This window comes from Drosophila obscura, unplaced genomic scaffold (assembly GCF_018151105.1).
Source record: "Drosophila obscura isolate BZ-5 IFL unplaced genomic scaffold, ASM1815110v1 contig_170, whole genome shotgun sequence".
In the NCBI taxonomy this organism is placed as follows: Eukaryota; Metazoa; Arthropoda; class Insecta; order Diptera; family Drosophilidae; genus Drosophila; species Drosophila obscura.
Genome location: NW_024542758.1, coordinates 366,249 through 385,648, shown reverse-complemented (window position 1 = coordinate 385,648; position 19,400 = coordinate 366,249). Strand labels below are relative to the sequence as shown.

Below are 19,400 nucleotides of genomic sequence, written 5' to 3'. Positions count from 1 at the left end.
AGGTCTCAGTATCTCTGCCTTTGGCCCGGGTTCTGTCTCAGTCGATTGGTTCATCAGAAAAAATGTTGGTTAAAATTATTCCCAACATGGTCTGGATCGTTTCCCCCGTTTTGTGGACACAAACAGTCGCAGTCGCCTCGCTTATAAATTTTATGGCCTGATTGAGTTGAGTTGAGTTGGGTTTGGGGTTGGGCTGTGAGCTGTGAGCTGCGTTCAATTAGGGTTCGTTTTCGTTTCGTTTTGGGCTTATCGAATGGGTAAGAAGACAAGCAAAAAACGCCAACAGTTACGATCGTTCATGTTCCTCTCCACTCTTCCTCTTCTGCCTGGCCTGGCCTGGCCTGGCGTTTTGACCTGTGTCAATATTTATTGACTTTGTATTTACAGCCAAGACTCTATTTGCATTGAATTAGTGATTAATTTCACTGATAAGGCAACCCGATTGTTTGCCATGGCATGGGGACGGACGAAGAAGGGCTCTGGTATTTCCTAATACTCGAATAAGTACGAACATGCATACATCTGTACATCTGTACGGGTATACTCATGGGTGCGGCAGTTCTACTGCCTTCCATATGAAGAAGATATGTATATTGGAGTCGGTCGAAGGAGGCTTAAAGAGGTTAGTTTCAGGAACCAAATACGCTTCGAATCTACATATATTCTATATGTATTATGTATCTACGTTACTATACCTTCTGCAGTGGAAAAACATGCGAAAAAACGTTGGTACAATCTTTTTGGTAAACAATTGGACCAATTCAATGCAGATCCTTGATAATCTCGTATTAAATATGCGTATAAAAAGAATGTATGTACATACATATGTATGTTTTTATGAACAAATTCATATTTTATTTCATTGTAAAAAATCTTCCTGTTCCTGCCGTCCGTTTGGGCTCTCAAATTCACTTTACTTTAACATTTTATGGCTGCCCAATTAACTGCGCATTATTGCCAGAGACCAGACCCACTAAAGGGCAGAAAACTCATTTTGCCCCATAAAAGTTCACATAAATACATCCGTACATACATATGCATGTTCATATTTATTCTTGTGCACATATGTACATACATACATATGTACATATGTATGTATTTACATGTATGAGAATTTAATCAGCAGTAGCCGTCAAGTAGAAAACAAATTCCGCTTGCATGGCTTTCAATTTGGCTTGAAAAATTCCAAAAAGCGAAAAGTCGAAGCGCGGGGTAGACGAAGGTCTTTCATCTGGCGAGAGATCATGCGATCGGGCCAGATTGAGGCGTTGGGCTGGGTCACAGAGGGTACTGCAACGGAAGCGGCCTCGGCTGTCCGTCGAGAAGATTGTGAGCGCGAGAGATGGAAGGAGATGGGATCTGCTGCGTGTGGAAGTGGGGGCCCAGAGTTTTTGCCAGAAAATTGATCGTGACAACATTTGTGCGGGCACGTTGTGGCTGCTGGCTGCTTGCTGCCCCAAAACAGAATACATTAATTGACACTTGGCCGGAAATAGTTCATTAGGCATAAATTACGTACAGACAAAGCATTTCTGATCCCTCTCTCTCTCTCTGTCTCTCTCTCTTGCTGCGCCTCGCTTTTTGCCATTTGCTTCCAGTTCGAGAGTCCGAGTTGTTGTCGATTGTAGCTGCTAGATTTTTCAGCGGCTTAAATGGACAGGGAAATAGGGAACGAACTATTGCTGTTATCTCTGCTGCTCTGCAGCGAATGTGAGTGCAAAGCGCAGGGCCACAACAAACGCACACACAAACGGATACTCTGGCATAGTACATTCATCTCGCTCGCTCTCTTACTCTCTTACGCCGCAAGTCCTCTGTCTCTGTTGCTGCTTGGCAGTAGCCACCAACATGTGTGATCCAAATGTTCTGTTCTTGTAAATTTTTACAAACGAGGAAGTAAGATAATGAACTGAACTAAGACTTCGGATTGGAATTGAAATCGCGGCGGCGGCGGCGGTAACTGCAGCGAAAGAAGAAGACGACCGCGGCGAAAAGGCGAAGCAACACAAACAGAACAAAAACTCAACTAAAACGCAATTGCAGACGCGAAGAAGAGACAGAGACAGAAACGAATTCATCGTTACCCTCCCTCCCTCCCTCCGTGGATCCAAATTACTTAAGCGGGCTCAAATCTGCCCCCTACCACCCTCCAACAGAGATCCCCCTCTTGAACACACACACATACACACAGCAGCTGGCTGATAGGCATTGGGGTGGGGAGGGTGATGCATACGAAATGGAAACTGAAATGAGTGGTGCTGCAATTGTTGTGGGACAAGAAAGAGGGTGTTTGAGGAAGTACACTGGTACCCGATGTGATTGGACCACTACGAGTGGGCCGATAGTCAGTGCCGTCCCGGCAACAGTTTGTCTCGCTCTTAATAAATAAATTTAATCTGTGGAGGGTACGAGTATGCGAGTATTCAATGGGGTGTACTAGACCGTTCTGTACTTAAGAGCCGACCAAAGTGTGGGTTATACCCTTGAATAGGGTACTATGATTCAGCCTGGAGGTTTTGTGCGTTTTACCATGAAATCGACTACACCTTAACTTTACTTTAAAACCATGTGATTCAACAGTAAAATTACCCTGCAAGCAGGATACAAAAAAAAATACACATCTTATTAGTTAAATGAACTAAGAAGCCTGGAACTGTAGGGTATTATATTGCCATCTCTGTCGCGAAGAAGAAGAAACGGCGAATTCGTCCATCGGCTACTGTAAAGCGTCGACGGATTTTTGTATTACACACATTTTCTTGTTCTGTTTCGGTTCTCCTCTTGATTGTGTGTGTGTGTGAGCGCTGGCTGCCGCTGCTTTTCGCGTTCATTCGCTCGTCGTTCTTCGTTTGCTTTTACTTTCTGTTGCTCTGTTGTGTGATTGCAATTAAACGGCATTTTTCCCATTCTGGTGAGAGCGGAAGAGCGAGCGCAGAAGAGAGCGATTGTGACCTGGTCGTCTGGATCGACGTCTGTCTCGGCCTGACTTACTCCGATAACGGTACACTGTGTTCAAGCTAGGCAGCGGGTCAGACAGAGAGAGAGCGTGACTGAGAGCCGAAAATAGAGACGGAGAGAGAGAGCGAGAGAGAGGACTGTGTTGTTGCGCTCTCCTTTCCTTCATGTGCGCGTGATTTTCTGGCTTTGAATGCGGGCTTGCTGCCAGCGTCGACGCCGCCGCTCGGTATTCTGCCGCTGCTCGTTGCGGTGGTTGTTATTTTTTTGGTTTCCGTTTTTATTCGCCGTTTAAACTTGGTCGTGAGAGGGTAAGCCTCCAATCCGCCCTGCCCGCGATCGTGTCGTGTCGTCTTAGTGGAAAAAGTGCAAAGTGAAGACGGAACACTGGCCGCCAACCTAAATCTGCAGATTCTCCAGCACATCTTGATGGCTCCCGTGAGCGCTATCACTGGCCGATCGCCCAGCGCCACCAATTCGTTGCAGGATCTGAGCGCTGCCGCCGCTGCCATTGCCCTGGACATGACGCCCAAGGTGGAGCTGATGCCCCTGTCCTCCTCCACGGCTGTGGCGCCCGCGCAGAAGATCAAGAAATGTGCGTAGTCCTCTCGCCTGCACCCCAAACCAACCCCTCTTTTATGTTACATTTTCCCCTCATCCGTAGTGGTGCGTCGAAATGCCTCCGACAAGCTAAAGCTCATCCAAATGGTGCACGACAACCCTATTTTGTGGGACTCGCGGCTGCCCAACTTCAAGGGCGCCGAGGAGGAGAAGAACCGCGCCTGGGAGCACATCGGACGGGAGTTCAATGCTCCGGGTCGCCGAGTGGCGCGCGCCTTCAAATCTCTGCGAGAATCCTATCGCCGGGAGCTGGCCCACGTCAAGATGATGGGCACCGGCTTCAAGCCCAAGTGGAGCCTGTACGAGGCCATGGATTTTCTGCGAGATGTCATCCGAGAGAGAAAGTGAGTACGAATTGAATTCGGTATAGAATTTGGCTAAAAAGGATCGTATTGGCGATACATATTGGTGACGGTTTTGTGTCCCGATTAAGTTAAATGGGGTATATCCCAGTTCGTGCACCATGAATGTCTTGTTTTTGATATTTTCAATGTTATTTCGTGTTTGTCAAGTCGTTGGCTCGTCTTACACTCACTTTGTGCATTCATTGTGTCTGCGCTTTTGACTAATATTACAAAGAGTTTCGATAAGCGTCTGTCTGGTCTGCCCTCTTGATCGATTCATAATAGGCATTGGGGTGTGCGGTCAAAGTGCACCTTCAAGTCATGAATAATGGCTTTCGTTCTTGGCTTGGCTTGGCTGGGTCTGGTATGTCATTCGCATTCTCATTCCCATTGTCCCGTGGCTTTGTCTCACACAAATGTGTGTGTGTGTGTGTGTGTGCAGAGCGCGGGTGCAAACTGCTAGTCGATCCCATTTATACATATTTCCTTTGGATGACTCATTCGCTAGATCTTGGTTGGTTGGTAATCGACAAGATGGCACACACAGAATAAATTGTTATTGTAGCTGAGCCGCACAAACACACACACACACACACACACACACACACACACACACTGACATATCGTATAAGGTTGGGGTTGGGGGTAAGGTTTGTGTTCTCCCCCCGTTTTAATGTTGTTGTCGGTGATGGGTGATCGGTGGTGAAGCAAATTCCATGCAAAGTCGATTTGTGGTTGAATGTTATGTTGCTGGTGGGGTGGCCATAGCCCAAATAATTGTTTGAAGTGTTTCTTGGAAACTTATCAGTTCATGGGGGTAGTAGCGCCTGCTGTCGCCAGCCCCATTGCAGTAGATTTCCTTACGGCTTATGCGCATGTGAGTCACGCTAATAGGCAAAAATGTGGGGTTATTTTTACCCTTAGTTGATCTTCAAAGTTGGGATCTACGTTTAAACGAAATCTGCAAATGTGAGCCCTGTCGCGCACATCCTTTCAAACACTCCAACCAGTTGGCATCGCTGATGATTTGCATATGGCTCGGAGCTCCGAACTCGGACAAATCTCAGCTCAGTATCTGAGAAAAACATCTGCCCAATACAGCAAAAAAATAACATATATGTAAGCATATGTGGACTGTGGATGGGATGGACGTGTGCACATTCAAGTACTGGCAGAGCGCAAAATCGGAGCGGTAACGTGGAAAAAACCAATCCAATCCCGAACAAAGGAATGACCAGGCCAGAGACCGAGGAGACCCGCCAGTCGAGAGTCTGGTCTGCCCCGACCAATGTTCTGGCTCATATGGAGGAGCGGAGCTCTACTTGTATAAGAATGTCTGTTGGTGTGTGTGTGTGTGTGGATTGTACTTTATGTACATATTTATATGAAATAAGGCCATTTCCTTTCAATTGACTGTACCCACATGGGCAACAAGCAGTCGACGGCCCCGACACATGCCCGCACACCACAAACACACACACACACACACACACACACACAGAGTCCATATGTATATATATTTAAATTTTTATTATTTTGAGCTGATAACAGACAACACAGAAACGGAACGGACCCGGCCCGGTACAGCGCTTGAGCCCCATGTATAGAGCCATAGCCATAAAAACAGATCTCGCCAAGCAGCGAATATTCTACAGTATTATACAACGACAGTGGCGAGGTCTCGCCTCCAGCTTCCAGCCGCCATCCGCCAGCCTCTAGCCTTAGCATCATCGCCACTTGAACCAAAAACAAAATTGAGGGAAGCTGCAAAACCAACAAAAAAAAAAAAAAAAAAAAAGTACTGCTGGTGGTGGTAGCGCAGCAAGCCTCAGAGACAGTGAGAGTGTAAGAGAAGGAGGAATAGAGGGATAGAGCGACAGAGAGACAGGGAAAGAGCGATAAATTAATGAGAGCAATATGAAAATGACAATCGTGGACCAAGTTTAGAAAAGAATCGCAGACGAGTGTTGGTCGGTCGGTCGGTCGACTGTGGGAGAGAGAAAATGAGGCACTGACATGGTTGTATGTGTGTGTTGTGTGTGTGTGTATATGGGTGAGCAATTGAACATTCTACAGCCAGTCTCAGCCTCGGCTTTGGCTTCGACTTCGGCCAGGGTTAAAAATATGCCCACGACCAGCCCAGCAGCGGACGGACGGACGGACAAGCGAAACAGCAGAGCCACATCTCACACATCACATCACATCAGTCCGGGCCTGTGGGGTTGCTCGGCCATCTTCCGTCTCTCTCTGTCTCTCTTTCTCTGCTGCTCCCCGATCGCGTCTCTTTTTGCGTCCACGTACAAACGCGTAAACACAATTGTGGTCAAATTAATAGCAATGCAAATTAAAGTTCTGGCTACATATTTGCTTGCACAGTTTTCGGCAAATGTCTGTCTACATCGGATTTTTCTTAAAGACTTTTTTTGAGTCAATCTTGGTTGGCATGCATTAAATGTTCTGTGTTGCTATTATTTTGCCCGCTGCTGTGCCACACATTGTTGAGCATGAATGTTCCTGTTCGGCTCTCTGCATTCGGCTGTCCGTGTGTCACGCTTATGATTTAATAAGCAAATGAGCTGCAAAATTGATGAAACTGTTGTTTGCCCTACCCCCCTGCCACCGCCCCGTGCACTACCACGGGAGCCGCCGAACCACGCCCCGAAATCACAGTCGGGCGATCTCCCCCCTCTGTACAAAATGTTTTTCCAGTGCGTCACTGACAAAAAGTGGGCGTTTACCCCCACATTCCATTCCATTCCCACAATTCTTTGCACTGCCAAATATTTGCACCCGATTAGGCAATTGGAGGATTATTATAACTTTTATCACTCGATCAATAAGCTGGGATTGGGAAATTGTTTTTAAAGATCATCATAATTATTCGATTTGTACGGACGCCAAACAACAAACAACAGACAGAATAATCGGGCCAAGTGCAGATAACGCGCCGATTTGTGGAATTTTTCCTGAATATGCCACAGCGTGGAAGTGGAAACTTTCTAATGGTCTTGTCTGGTCAGGGTCCTGGGTCAGAGCGGAAGCAAATATTGATAAGCCAAGGGAACAGCTCGAACTCAAATTCGAGCCAAGACCACAGAAGCCGCAGGCAAATAGAGCTCTTCCAGATAGTGGAACATGTGAAAATGCATTTGGCCCTGATTAGTCGTCCTGCATGTCGTCAGTTGGTGGGACTCGGTCTGAGCCTGGCATATCGTTTTACACAAATTTTCCAATTGTCAACTACCTGCGAGAGAGCAGTAAGAGAGCGATAAGGCGTAGAGTGTCTAGGAAGAGTGGTAGGGGGGAGGGAGGAAAAATCTCTTCATTCTTCCCCTTGTCAATGGGCACACAACTGGGCCAAGCCGCGACATTTAGCAAAATTTGGAGTTGGGGGGGCAGCAACGCTAAAAATAGCCACGTTCAGGCGTTCCTGATACTCAGGGCACCCAGAGAAGAGTGGAGTGGAGTAGAGTCCCTGACAGCTGCATTGTTTTTGGGAAAATGCTCTTGAAATTTGAGACGCCTGCAAGGAAGAAGCAGGAAACCAGCCCCGCCGAACCCAGAGGGCAGCCATAGAGAATGAGAGAGCCAGGTCTGTTTTGGGACATTCAAATAAATTCTGGTTCTGGTTCTGTTTCTGTTCTGTTCTGTCCTTTTGGTACTTGTATCGAATGTGATTCTTGGGGTTTGTTTGAGCACGTTCTTCGTTGTTGGGCTACTATTTGGGGGTTGTCTTGGATTTTGTCTATTTCTGGGTTCATTTGGATTGGTAGGAAAAATAGTCGAATGGATTTAAATCCGTTTTTGATTCAATTGCAGGCGGTAGAAGCTTTCTTTTAGGGATTCCCAGTGCTCTTGTCTTTAAATAAATTTTAAATTTGTTGTTTCTTTTTTTTTTTGCTCCCATCAGAGGCGCCTCACATGCCACAGATCTCAGCCTGAGCGCCTATGCTGCACATCTGCACAACAACAATAATAGCCACAATAACAACAACCACAGCGTCCTGGGAGGAGGAGCTGGTGGCAAAGGAGGCGCCATGAAGCTGTCCTCATCCTTCAACGACTCGGCCTCTGCACTGAATCTGTCCAAGTGCTCGACCCTGAATGCGAGTGGTGACGATTACTATTGCGATTACTACGTGAAGCCGGAGCTGGACCTGTCGACGGGCGGCGGGGCTGGCAGCAGCAGCAGCGGAAGCTGCTCGGGAGGTGGCGGAGGGGCGCCCGCTTTGCCCCAGCCTGCCCATCAGCATCTGGCGAATAACGACAGTCGGGTGAGCTCCACCAGGAATGAGCATCATCACCTGCAGCAGAGCTACGACGACATGGACGCGAGCTCGTTGCGGAGCGGCGACGAGGATGCGGATGCCGGCAATGCCTCCGATGGGGTGGAGGAGCTGGAGGCCATTGATGCCGACTTTCCCTATCCCCTCATACTCGACTCGAACTCGCCGGGGAGCACCAATGCCGGCGTGGATGAGGTGGCTTCCTCACGTAAGCGTCGTCGCAATGGCGAGCAGGAGGACCTGGACGACGGCGATGCTGACGGTGATGTCGGTGGTGGTGTCATCGACGGCGATGACTATGAGGAGCAGATGCTGCAGCAGCATCGGCATTTGCGCCAGCAACAGAATGCCGGTGTGGTCACCGGGGGATTGGATCTGCCGCCACCCCAAACGGTACGCGAGGTCCTCAACTCGAAGTTCTGTGGCTTCATCTCCGCCAAACTGAACAGCATGGAGGACTCTGAGGCGGACAATCTGATGAATCGCATTCTCCTGCTACTCGTGCAAATGCAGCAATGCGAAGGATCTGTCAAGTAGAGCCGGTGTCGGGATCTAGTTTTTAGTAGCGAAGAAAAGCCCATTATGGATTAATGCGGCTGCTCAAAGCAAATAGCAAATAGCAGATAGCAGATAGTTTCTTGCCATATCATTTTGCTCCCCCACACCCTTCCAATTTTGCCATAAGAAAAAAAGAAATGCCAAAACTGTGCCATACCAAAAAGAATCGAACAAAAATGCAACAGAAGGAACTGGTTATACCTTAGGGATCGTATCGTTCCTGCTCTCATATCAATAAATGCATCTCAAGCAACGGAAAACAAACACTCAAAGAAGAAAGACAGCACAAAGACAAAGACAAAGAGAAAGACAAAGATAAAGACAAAGAAAGTAAGAAGGTTAAGAGATTTAGTCTAGTGTAAATGTAAATGTTAATTTCGTTTTAAGCCCCGATCGACTGTGGATCATTTAGCATATATGCACATACATATGTGGTAGTACATACTCGTATAAATATATAATGCTCCAAAAACGTCTCATCACATGAAAGAGAGGAAACACGCTACACGAAGTAGCATATCCCGATATTTTTTGTTATCATCTAAGAATATTAGTTCAAAACACACGCCAAAGTTCGCTCTAACACGAACAGAACAGAATATGTCTTAGCCTTAATTTCATATGAACAACTTATTTATAGTTTCCTTTATCTTCTTCTTAATTAACCTAAATGCAAATAGCTTGCCATACTTTTTGCCAAATATCCTGGAGAGAATATACAACATTTTTGGTTTAATAAACACACAAAATCGTGTAAAGAAATGAACTTTAAATAAGGATGAAATATGTGTGTTAAAGATACGTGTGTGTGCGTGTGATAAATACAATTGGATTTTCCCCTAGCTTAGTTGTCCCCTCGATCCTTATCAACATTTTGTAGCTGTAATCTTATTGTTTGTGCTGTAATTTGTCTCGCAGTATTCAAACTGTTTTCCATATATCAATGAACGCCGGACCGAATCATCAGCCAACCCCTCCCCATCTGCGTACAGACCCGCATAGACCATGACCAAGTCGCACATTTGGCCAGATGTCACACATACCTACATGGCCCGTAGAAACCCTCTGCACACACGAGACTGGCGAGAGAGATACCGAACCATTAATACAGAAGGCGTCATAAAAACCAGTCAACAATGAGACAAAAGATTAGAGCCTGAACATGCGCATGCGCCAGGGCCTGGGCCTGAGACGCTCTACTCGCATGCTCGCACGGCTCAGAGCGGAGAGCCACCAGATGTGGACATGCCACAGCCAAAACCGATACAGACCCGCCTGGGACCAGGCAGAGCATCATTCGCAGCAGATGAAGGAGAGATCTGGCTATGAATGAAACGCCGGCAAAGGGAATGGGGGCACAAAACACACAGAGTGAGCACATTTGGGCTGTGGCGAATGCTAAAAACCAAGATGAACCAACCCTTAAAATGGGAATTGGCCTGGCCAGGCCTCTGCCTAAGGCAACAAAGAGCCTCAAACCCTCAGGAGCTGCAGAAATCGCGTCGCGCATGCGCGGAAAATTGCCAAAAGCGGTCCCCGGTCACGACAGAGCCGAGTGCTCAGAACTGGTTTCCCATAGCGTTGATGGCTGGATGGACGGATGGCTGGATGGATGGACCCTTTTGTTGGCCCTCTTTGAGAGCCGCTTAAGGGATGCTGCCATGTTGTCTGGATGCTGACGGGCTCTGGGGTTCAATGACCATGGCTATAATTCGAGGGTAACACAAGAACTTGAGGCGGCAGTCGATAGCGTTGAAAAATGATTACTTGAAACACACACACACAGCCATAATGGTAGGCTGTAGGCTGGATTCGGAAGTGAAGAACGCAACATCAATCACTGTTTTAATTGGCTTTACATTTCGTTATAAAATATATAGAGATTCGTTGCCCGCCTTGGCCCAGAAGAATTTGCAATTTATAATCTTAATTTAGCCTAAAGCCCTCTTGCAGGGACTTCGTGTAAAGCCCTCATGCAAAAGTTCTGAAGGCTATACTATTATTATAATTTAAATCTCTGATTCATTATTTCTTGAGCGGTTTCTTTGCCTTGCACACATCAGGCCTACCGGCTCCTTGCAGCAGTGGACTGGACAGATTGTTGACTCTCCAACATTTTCATCGAGCTCTTGGTACACGGTGGTTCGTCCAATCGAAGGTACCGCCAGCTGAGTGGCCAACCCTTGGCCAGATTTTCCGACGGAGTGGCGCTCGCTTTTTGTCGGCGTTTTGCTTGGAGATCCGGCTTGCAGCGGCTCCTTTTCGGCACCGTTTCTGAATGGTTTTTGGCGGCTGATCGAACCTTCTTCACGGGCCCCTCTTCAGCCGCGCGTCGTTGGTAATGCGGCACGGACTGAGTTTGACGCAGCACAGAGTAAAGTCGGCCGGAATTTGGCGACACATCCTTGCTGGACATCCTGCCGATGTTTTTACTTAAATTGTTTTTGGGCAAACTTCTGCCGACTGAACCACTCTTTCTGCGTGCTCGGTACGAGGGGCAATCTTTGCTACACTCGCCCCTAGAATGTCTGTCGCCGGCACCGCCATGCGCCCCTTGGCCACCTTGGGCGTTCTTTCCGCCCTTCTTGTTCTTGCCTTTGCCCTTGCGGTGCTTTGACTTGGACTTGGAACGAGATTGCTCCCCATCAGACTCGCTGTCCACGTGGATGGTGTCCGACCATGCCTCTGAGAGAAACGTTGCCTTGGACGCATTTCCCTGCAGTTCTTCTTCACCCAAGACATAATCCTGTTCGTCTGCACCGTCTCCCATGGTCTGGTCCCCACGTCTCTGGCCCTCTCTGTCCGTCACAAAGTAGTCGTCGGCCGAATCGGCAAGATTCAGGAGACGTCCCCGCAGCTGTGCGATAATCTTGCGCTGCTTGATACGCACATTGCCCAGTGACATGGCGTCCGACTGTAGCGTGGCCAGCTTGTCCTCCTGGTCGCGGCGCGATCCATCCAGTGGCTCGCGCGTCATGCGCTCCAGCTCCTTGAGCAGCGTAATCCTCTCGGAGTCCGAGGCGGCGGCTATTTGGCGCAAGCGGAACTGCACCTTGGCATACTGCGATGTCATGGTGAAGAGAGCCTCCTGCAATTTCTGGACATCGTCCTCTAGCTGGCACTCGTACGGGGTCAGCTGTCGTCCGGCCATGCTTCCTTCTCCATCCGCTTCGGACGCGTGCATTGACTCTGAGCTGGAGTGCGACGATCGCTGGCGACGGTGGAACAACTGCGACGATCGCTGCATCGAATGGGTCGAGACATGCTTCAGCTCCTCCGTTGACTTTCTCTGGTGACCATGCGGATCCTTGGATTTCTTACCCGTTAAATGCTTCTCCTTACCCTGGGATGTTCCATCGTGTGTCTTTGACTTATCCGCCGGCTCCGCCTTATTGTGGGCAGGCTTACTACCGGACGGTCCATGTTCCTGCTGCCCCTCATCTGTTTTTTTTGGCTTGCCACAACATACAAATCCACACGGACATCCACAACCACAGGCACATGTATTCAACGACATTTTCCTGGAGGTTCGGCTTGTGTCTTGGCCTGGCTTGAGGTTGATTTAGCTGGGATCTGTTTGAGTGATTTAATTTTGAAAGTTTTCCAAAAGTAAACCGAGAATGAGAATGAGAATGTGTGTGGAGAGTGTGGCGAGAGTACTTACAAATTATTTGAGCCTGGGTTCAGTGGGGGAGCAGTATTTCCAGGTTCCGGAAGAACCACTGGGCAGCGTTGATGTAAGCGTAGGCAAAGATGAACAGAAACACCAGACATTGGATGAGCAGTTCTATATCGGGGTGCATGTCCGATTGACTGGTCTTCGATTGGGTTTGAGCTTTCACTCGAAATAAATTTGGCAATTCTCTGAGCGCTTGCTTGCCTTAAAGGTGCAGCTCGATTGATCCATAGAAGCAACCATGTAAGTTGGGATTTTGTGTTGGATTTGTGTAGCCCACGAACCATTATCCCCATTGTTGCCGATTCATTGACACTCGGTTTAACTAGTTACTCTCTGGTACAACTCTCGTACTCTCCTCCTTCTCCTCCTCCGTCGCCCACTCGGACATTGTTTGGAAAACAAACGCCGCGTCCCTGGGCAGGGAACACTCACACCAGACCATGCAGAGGTGGCCGCATGCAACGTTAACACGCGAAATGTGCAACAAGCTGAAAAATTGGTAGTTGTAATCAATGCCCGGCCGGGGCCGGGCCGCTCTGGCTCTACTTTTACTATCACCATTCGGGCCGTTCGATGCGCCACAGGGCGCCAGAGCAGAACACACTAACCAAATTTCATGTATTCGAAAGATTTAGCCGTGTTGCGAGCAATTGATTTGGCCCCTACACGGACGTGGACGAGAACGCGGACAACGGCACAGACACGGACACAGAGGATTGGAGGGGTGGGGATTGGGTACGGACACGGAACACGGACAGGAAGGCACCTGGCTGCGCTACGAGTGCAAGCCCTTGAGGGAATGCCGAATTGGAGCGAAAGCCCGTTGCACGAACAGTAGGAGGGAGATGCTCCCTGTCCTCCTTCCGCCTCCGCCTCCGCCTTCTCCAGCGCCTGGTATAGGGGAGCAAATGCCGCGTTGCGTCATTTGTAAGCGGATGAACATGAAAACTATATAAGATTTTAGGCAAATTGGGGGATTGGGAGGTAAATGGATGGCACTGCACTGCCACCCACCCACGGCAGTGGCGCGTCTGTCGGTAGTCGTGCGTGCGTCTCGTTTTGCAACGGATTTTAAATGAAAGCTGATTACAGACAACCGAGCCAAAAGGGGCAGCAGCAGCAGCAACAACAGCAGCAGCAGCAGAAACAAAAAAAAAATTGATAAAGAAAAATCGCAAGAAGCATCTGGAGCTGGAGCAGATGCTCTGCTCCGCTCTGCTCTTTGGGCAGTTTTTTGTTGCCCGTACCTCTGCCCTCTGGACGGGGTCTTTGGCAGGGTGTTTGAACAATCAGATAACAATATTACTTAAGCAGTTCTTTGTCGTCTTCTCTGGCTAGCTTATTTATTATCAACCCAACCCACCGCGTGCACTGACGACTGCCCACCCATGGAGAGTGTTGGGGCAGGTCCTCTGGCTGGTGTCCCATTTGGCTTTCGCACTTCGGACCCCACCTCGTAAATCGCACCAAAGTGGAGTCCGCGGAGTCGCAACTGGGAGCTGGTAGCTGGAGAAATGATATGGCCAGAACGTCAGCTGTCAGCAGTTTGTGGCCGGCTTGGATATGTGGAGCACGACGGCGAGAGAGAGTAAGACATTGAGCACAGCCGAGTGGAGCCGAGCCGAGTGCCGGCTCTCTCTCCTCTCTCGCTCCCCTGGAAGTTTTATGGCAAAGAGTGCCATAAACACTGGAATTCGCTCGGTTCAGTTTATGGCAGCGCGAATTAAGAGAGTCCATTGTTTACTTAAGAGCAGCCAAAGAGTGGCAAACCGACAAGATAGAAATGCAATTAATTGTGATTTATATTTAATTAAGTCGATTAACAGGGGAGTGTAGTGATGCCAATGCTGTTCGGTTGTGTACATTTATTTATTTAATTAAATGCACTTCCCGCCATATGTTTATCTGCCGTAAGAGAGAACCTTCAACGTGGCCCGCTGGCAGACGAATAAATCTGCCTTGCTATTTCTACACTTGAAAGCAACCAAAAACATTCCAGAAATTCCAATGAAATTAGCCGAGTGTGCAACAGCGCGCCCCACACAAGGGTAAAGGGAAAGGGAGAGGAGAGAGAGAGAGAGAGAGAGAGAGAGAGAGAGAGGATGCACTTCGGCTATGCACTTGCACTCTCCCGCTCTGGATGTCATTTACGTTGTGTGCTCCCAACGGAACATCAAACATTTCTTTGATTATTCCGTCAGGCCATAAAATGGGTTCCGTTTTGTAGAAATATTTAATATATATATCTATGGAATTAATCAGATGGCACAGGGATTCTCTTTGAGGGGTCCCTCGCTTGGCACTGGTTTCGGCTCCTACTCTTTCGGTGTCGGCTCTCCTTCGGTTCGCCACTGGAAGCCTTTCGGGCCTGACTGGCTGCACATCGGCAGCCGCGACTTTGATTCCCGACGGCTGTTGCAGAGGAAGCAAAGCAGTTCCTGGCCTGGCCTGCACTTGCCGCCGTACCGTGTTCCGTGTTCCGTTCAGTTGCAAACGAACGACCTAGGCGACGGGTTCGAAAGCTCGCACGGCCACCCCCCAACTCTCACTGAAAATCAAAGACGACTGCAAGACAACTGGCGAGTAATTGTAGAGCCCAAAAGCGTCAAGTGCCACGCGCTGGCCAAAAAAGCAGGCAATAAATTTAAGTTCCGGTTTTAGTACGCGGCTAACTAAGAGAGTGTGCCGCCGCCTGACCAACGGTGCATCGCATCGGTGGTTCGTTATTTTGGTGTCAAGTGTTGCACGGGACATAGAGAAACATACAAGAAAAGCAGATAAGCGACAACGGGGCAGCAGATCCAAAAAAAAGAAAGGTTTATGCTTAAGAGATTTTCAAGACACGTTTCTCCATCAGTTGTTGTTCTGACAGTGCATCAGTCGTAACAAGCTTCTGTCGCAAGCTTGTTTCCCTTTGGGAAATCCGCCGAGTCCTGCCCCAAAAATTACCTTCAATTCGGCTCGTATTAGATTGCTTTTCAATCCATGGCAAAAGAGGGCCAAAGGAAAGGCTTGGCACGTGCCTGAACTTTGGCAGCCCCCCAGTTCCTGATGCACGGCCAGGTATGACTGCCTAGAGATAATAAAAGTTCTGATTGATGGTAATGAGCTTATAATCAGTGGCACAGAAACAGACAGAAAATTCAGCCTGTGCAATTCGATATTTAACTTTAAATTAAATACGAAAATGTGTCCATGTCTATGCTGCTCATTTGATTTGCATTTAAAATACATACATATTTAAATAGATTTAAAATATTAAAATATTAACCGCAAGAGACATACTCGTACGCGTGTGACCACACAGAATGACCCAATAAATCATAATCCAGTAAGACAGAAGGTGTCGGAACTTGCAATTCAATTAGGAGAGATGATAAATTCAATTAAGTTGCAATCCTGAGCAGCGCCGCTCAACCAACTTCTTTTGGGGTAAGTGCACATTTTTGTCGATGTCAGAGATTTTATTTACTTATCTGGTGGTGGTTGCTTGATGGAAATTCAATTTGTCGTGCGAAAATCCCAGCCGAAATCCATTGGGAGCTTCCACTCAAACGATTTCAGACAATGTTGCTTCTCCCGCTCATCCTTTGGGAAATTGCCTTGGGAATTGCCTTGAGTCTCGGCTCATCATTAAAATGAAAAGTGCACTTGGAGTGCTTCTAAATATCAGAGAGACGGACGGATAGAAATTCGCATGCAAACAATATTAAAATACTTTCGTTGAGGCGGTGAGGCGGTGAGGAGGTGAGAAAAACGAATATGCAAATCGTTTCAAACTGCAATTGCATTGCGGAAAAGTGAATGAAAAGCGCAGTTTACCCTGAGGAAAAGTTTTAGCAATTCATTCAGTCAGTAGGGGATTCAGTTGGGAAGGCTTCAGTCAGTCAGTCAGTCAGTCAGCCAGGGCTGTCAGGGAGTCAGGGAGTCATTCAGTCAATCAGCAAGCAAACAACAGCACAAATTCTCGCAAAATTACAATAAACAATGCACAAAGTGCGAAAAGTACGAAAGAATTTTAATTAAACACAAATAACAGCGAGAGAGAGAGAGAGAGAGAGATTGAAAGGATGGTGGATGAGTGAAGTGGGGCTGCCTGCTTTTGGCGCACTTTTAATTGCTGAGGCCCTGAAAATGCATGTTTTGTGCGAGCAGCGTCAGGAGCCATCGATTGTCATTTATTCACCGGTGGGGGGGATGAGAAGGGATAAGGATGGAACGATGAGGCTGGCAACGGAATTGTTGAGAGTAGGAAGGAGCAAGTGCTTCCCACTTCAGGTGAAGTGCGAATTGAGGCGCCGTTGGAGTGCAACCAGAGAATAGCTCGCTGCTCAAGTGGAAAAGCGCCTGAAGAGTGCTGAAGAGGAAAGGGAAAATGATGCAAAGATGCAAGCCACCATCATCAGCAGCAGCAGCAGCACAATAAGAAGCAACAACTGCTGCAGATAGACGATGCTTTTGTCTGTCCCGTGGGAGGGGGGCGGCAGAAGGAAAGAAATTATGCGAAAGGTATAGAAACAAACAATAGGAAAACACAATGTGCAAAAATATCGGCAGTAATGCACGGGCAAGGGAAATGACAGGCGGAACTGCCTCGGAATTTGCAGTTTACATTAAAGTTGATTTACAATTGTTTCCCCAAATTGCTATGAAAGCAGCAAATCGTTGACTTTAATGGCTATATATTATTTATATATTATTTACATTATTTATATTATTTATATATTATTTATACTAGAGTCGTAGGCATTCTTCGTAAATTTCCAGCAACATTTGCGTACGATAGTCGGGGACATTCTTTTTGCGAAAACGTAACCGTCGCTGTCTGGTCAGGTGCTCCGCAATGAAGCACACGTAGACGCCACAGTCATTGAAATTTGTTTGTCTGGGCATTGCCGCAACATGCTCCTTGGACCACTTGGTTGTGTCGAGTTTCTTTTTGCGCTTGTCCCTGGACTCTTTGGCCAGATATACCTCCAACGCTTTCAGCAATTGGTCATGCGTTCCCCCCAGAGAGTCATAGTACTGAATAGACTGTCCAGGAATGTCTATTACCGCCAGAGTCCAGTGAACACGCAAATGCACTGGGATGAGTATGAGCTCATAGGCAAATATATCCATACCGTGTGTCCAACGGCGGACTGCATTGTAGCCGCCGCCATTCAGTAGTTTACTGGAAAAAAAGGTGGACATGGCGTACACGGAGGGGAAGCCCATCTCCTGCGACCGATCAGCTATCATTGCTAAGTAAAAGTTGATAACATTGTCGTTCAGCCATTTGCCCGGGGCGAGGGAGTGGAGGTCTTGTCGGAAGATCGTTAGATTAAACTTGGTGCACATCACATCGTCGGGACAGCCATCGAGCAAGTATTCTGCGTGCAACCGATCATCCTTGGTAAGGAACGTTGAACGTTTCCGGATTGTCACTTCCTTTTCGTTTTCGGGTTCGCATGCAGCAACTGGACGCTTTCGGGTGGCGACCACAGGCTTGCTCTCCGGTTCTTCCTCATCACTCGAGATGACCACAGTGTCCATGATCTCTTGATCTTATCTAATCAATTATCTAAGGACTTGCAGCACATGTAAGTTGATTGGGAAACTCTAGTGGAAAACCGCTTACTGTATCCGGTATTGTTTTGGGAATGGAAAATATTTCACACAGTTCCCTTTGCTGAATGTTCAAAATTTGTAGCAATCAAAACACTTTTACGTGCTCCAAAATAAAACAATACAATTTTACAACACCTCTGCTGCCGGTTGAATGTGAAAATTCTATTTATTTTGACACACAAAAGAAAATGACATTTCTGGGCCTGCTTGGATGTTGATTTTTTGTGGTGCAATTCAAAATTAGGTAATTCTATACGATAGTATCGTTTTATTGCAATTGTTTAAATTTTAAATGTCCTTCGCTTAACCCCGACAAACGCCAAATAACCAAAGCCAATAAATTTAAATAAATAAACTGTGAAAATGTTTGGCAAAAATACCCCAAAAATTGTGAATTTGTCCAACGGAAGCCTAAAACCAACCGAAACAGAAAAATAAACCAAACTAATACTAAAAACGCATAAAAGTGTCAACATGGATTTCAATTAAAAATAAACTGGTCGAAATGCGAAATTAAAGCACACACGCCTCTCGGCCTTTGCACTCACTAATGCTAATATTCATGCCTACGGCCACGGACGTTGTTCAAACATTTCCAAACAATTAGAGAGCGTGCCACAGGGTTCAGGGTTAGAGAATAAGGAGCCGGGGTTCCCCGTCCCTCTTAATTGGATGTATGTTTGATGTTCCTGTAAAAAATAGAGTGACCAACCACCCCATCTAGTGGGGAGGGGGGCTTAACTAGAATCCAGTTTGTTCGAATTTTTGACCATTTCCTCCTCCTGCTGCGTTCAATAAATATATTTCCTGACATTTTGTGGCATTTTTGCATGTCAATAACATTTATTTATTATTACTATTTCAATGGTATAATACCATAGCAGCGGGGGCAGGTAGCCCGGAGAGGCCGTGTCAGAAGCATGATTCGTGCCACAGAGTATGCCACAAAACGGTGCAATAATTGGAGCTCGGGTTGTGGGAGGAGCAGCTGGAGCGCTGTAGCGGCGGCACGGCCGCACGAATCGGTTTGAAACTTGCGCCCGTAACGACCAATAATTGTTACAAATCGAAAAGCTCCCACTCCACGCGTTTTGGCCATTTTTCCTTTTTTATGCATTGTAATTTTTCACATTTTTGTTCATGCAAATCGATTGATGGCGTTTGGCACGCAGCGTCAGAGGCATTCAGAGCAAAGGAACAAATAAAAAAAATGAAAAGAAAATTGCTTCGATTGGGATTCCATGTAAATGTTTGATGGTGAGTTGGTCGCGGGGGTTTGCATGAAAATTGTGGAAAGCATTGTTGAAGTGTTGACCAAATATTTGACAACAATTTGTCGACGGGCGA

At 47.2% G+C, this 19,400-nt stretch overlaps 4 protein-coding genes across 20 annotated transcripts in view; 2 read left to right on the top strand and 2 right to left on the bottom strand.

The window, feature by feature from the left end:
- Window positions 1-3,075: 3,075 nt before the first annotated feature.
- On the top strand, window positions 3,076-9,540 carry LOC111077465. The gene is made up of 3 exons (XM_022371754.2): window positions 3,076-3,550; window positions 3,620-3,920; window positions 7,831-9,540. The coding sequence occupies exons 1-3, from the start codon at window positions 3,385-3,387 to the stop codon at window positions 8,741-8,743; spliced, it is 1,380 nt and encodes a 459-aa protein (XP_022227446.1). The 5' UTR covers window positions 3,076-3,384; the 3' UTR covers window positions 8,744-9,540.
- Window positions 9,541-10,575: 1,035 nt separating this feature from the next.
- Window positions 10,576-12,612, bottom strand: LOC111077464. Its single transcript, XM_022371753.2, has 2 exons — window positions 12,429-12,612; window positions 10,576-12,337 (listed from the first exon to the last, which is right to left on the bottom strand). The coding sequence occupies exon 2, from the start codon at window positions 12,279-12,281 to the stop codon at window positions 10,830-10,832; it is 1,452 nt and encodes a 483-aa protein (XP_022227445.2). The 5' UTR covers window positions 12,282-12,337; window positions 12,429-12,612; the 3' UTR covers window positions 10,576-10,829.
- A 3,079-nt stretch (window positions 12,613-15,691) lies between these two features.
- The window catches only part of LOC111077461 (hemicentin-1), a 145,716-nt gene continuing 142,007 nt past the window's right edge, over window positions 15,692-19,400 (top strand). For 14 of the 16 annotated variants that reach the window (XM_041592197.1, XM_041592192.1, XM_041592195.1 and 11 more), the window contains exon 1: window positions 15,692-15,875. The gene's annotated coding sequence lies outside the window, so the exon portion shown is untranslated. The remainder of the gene's footprint in view (window positions 15,876-19,400) is intronic. The other 2 variants (XM_041592193.1, XM_041592194.1) reach the window with 2 other exon arrangements.
- LOC111077468 (sentrin-specific protease 1-like) lies at window positions 17,093-18,227 on the bottom strand. Of its 2 annotated transcripts, none has more exons than XM_022371757.2 (2): window positions 18,064-18,227; window positions 17,093-18,006 (listed from the first exon to the last, which is right to left on the bottom strand). In XM_022371757.2, exon 2 carries the CDS (start codon window positions 17,976-17,978, stop codon window positions 17,178-17,180), a length of 801 nt encoding a protein of 266 aa, XP_022227449.1. In that variant the 5' UTR covers window positions 17,979-18,006; window positions 18,064-18,227; the 3' UTR covers window positions 17,093-17,177. The 2 variants fall into 2 exon arrangements, with proteins under 2 accessions (XP_022227449.1, XP_022227448.1); XM_022371756.2 differs by having other exon boundaries at window positions 17,094-18,013.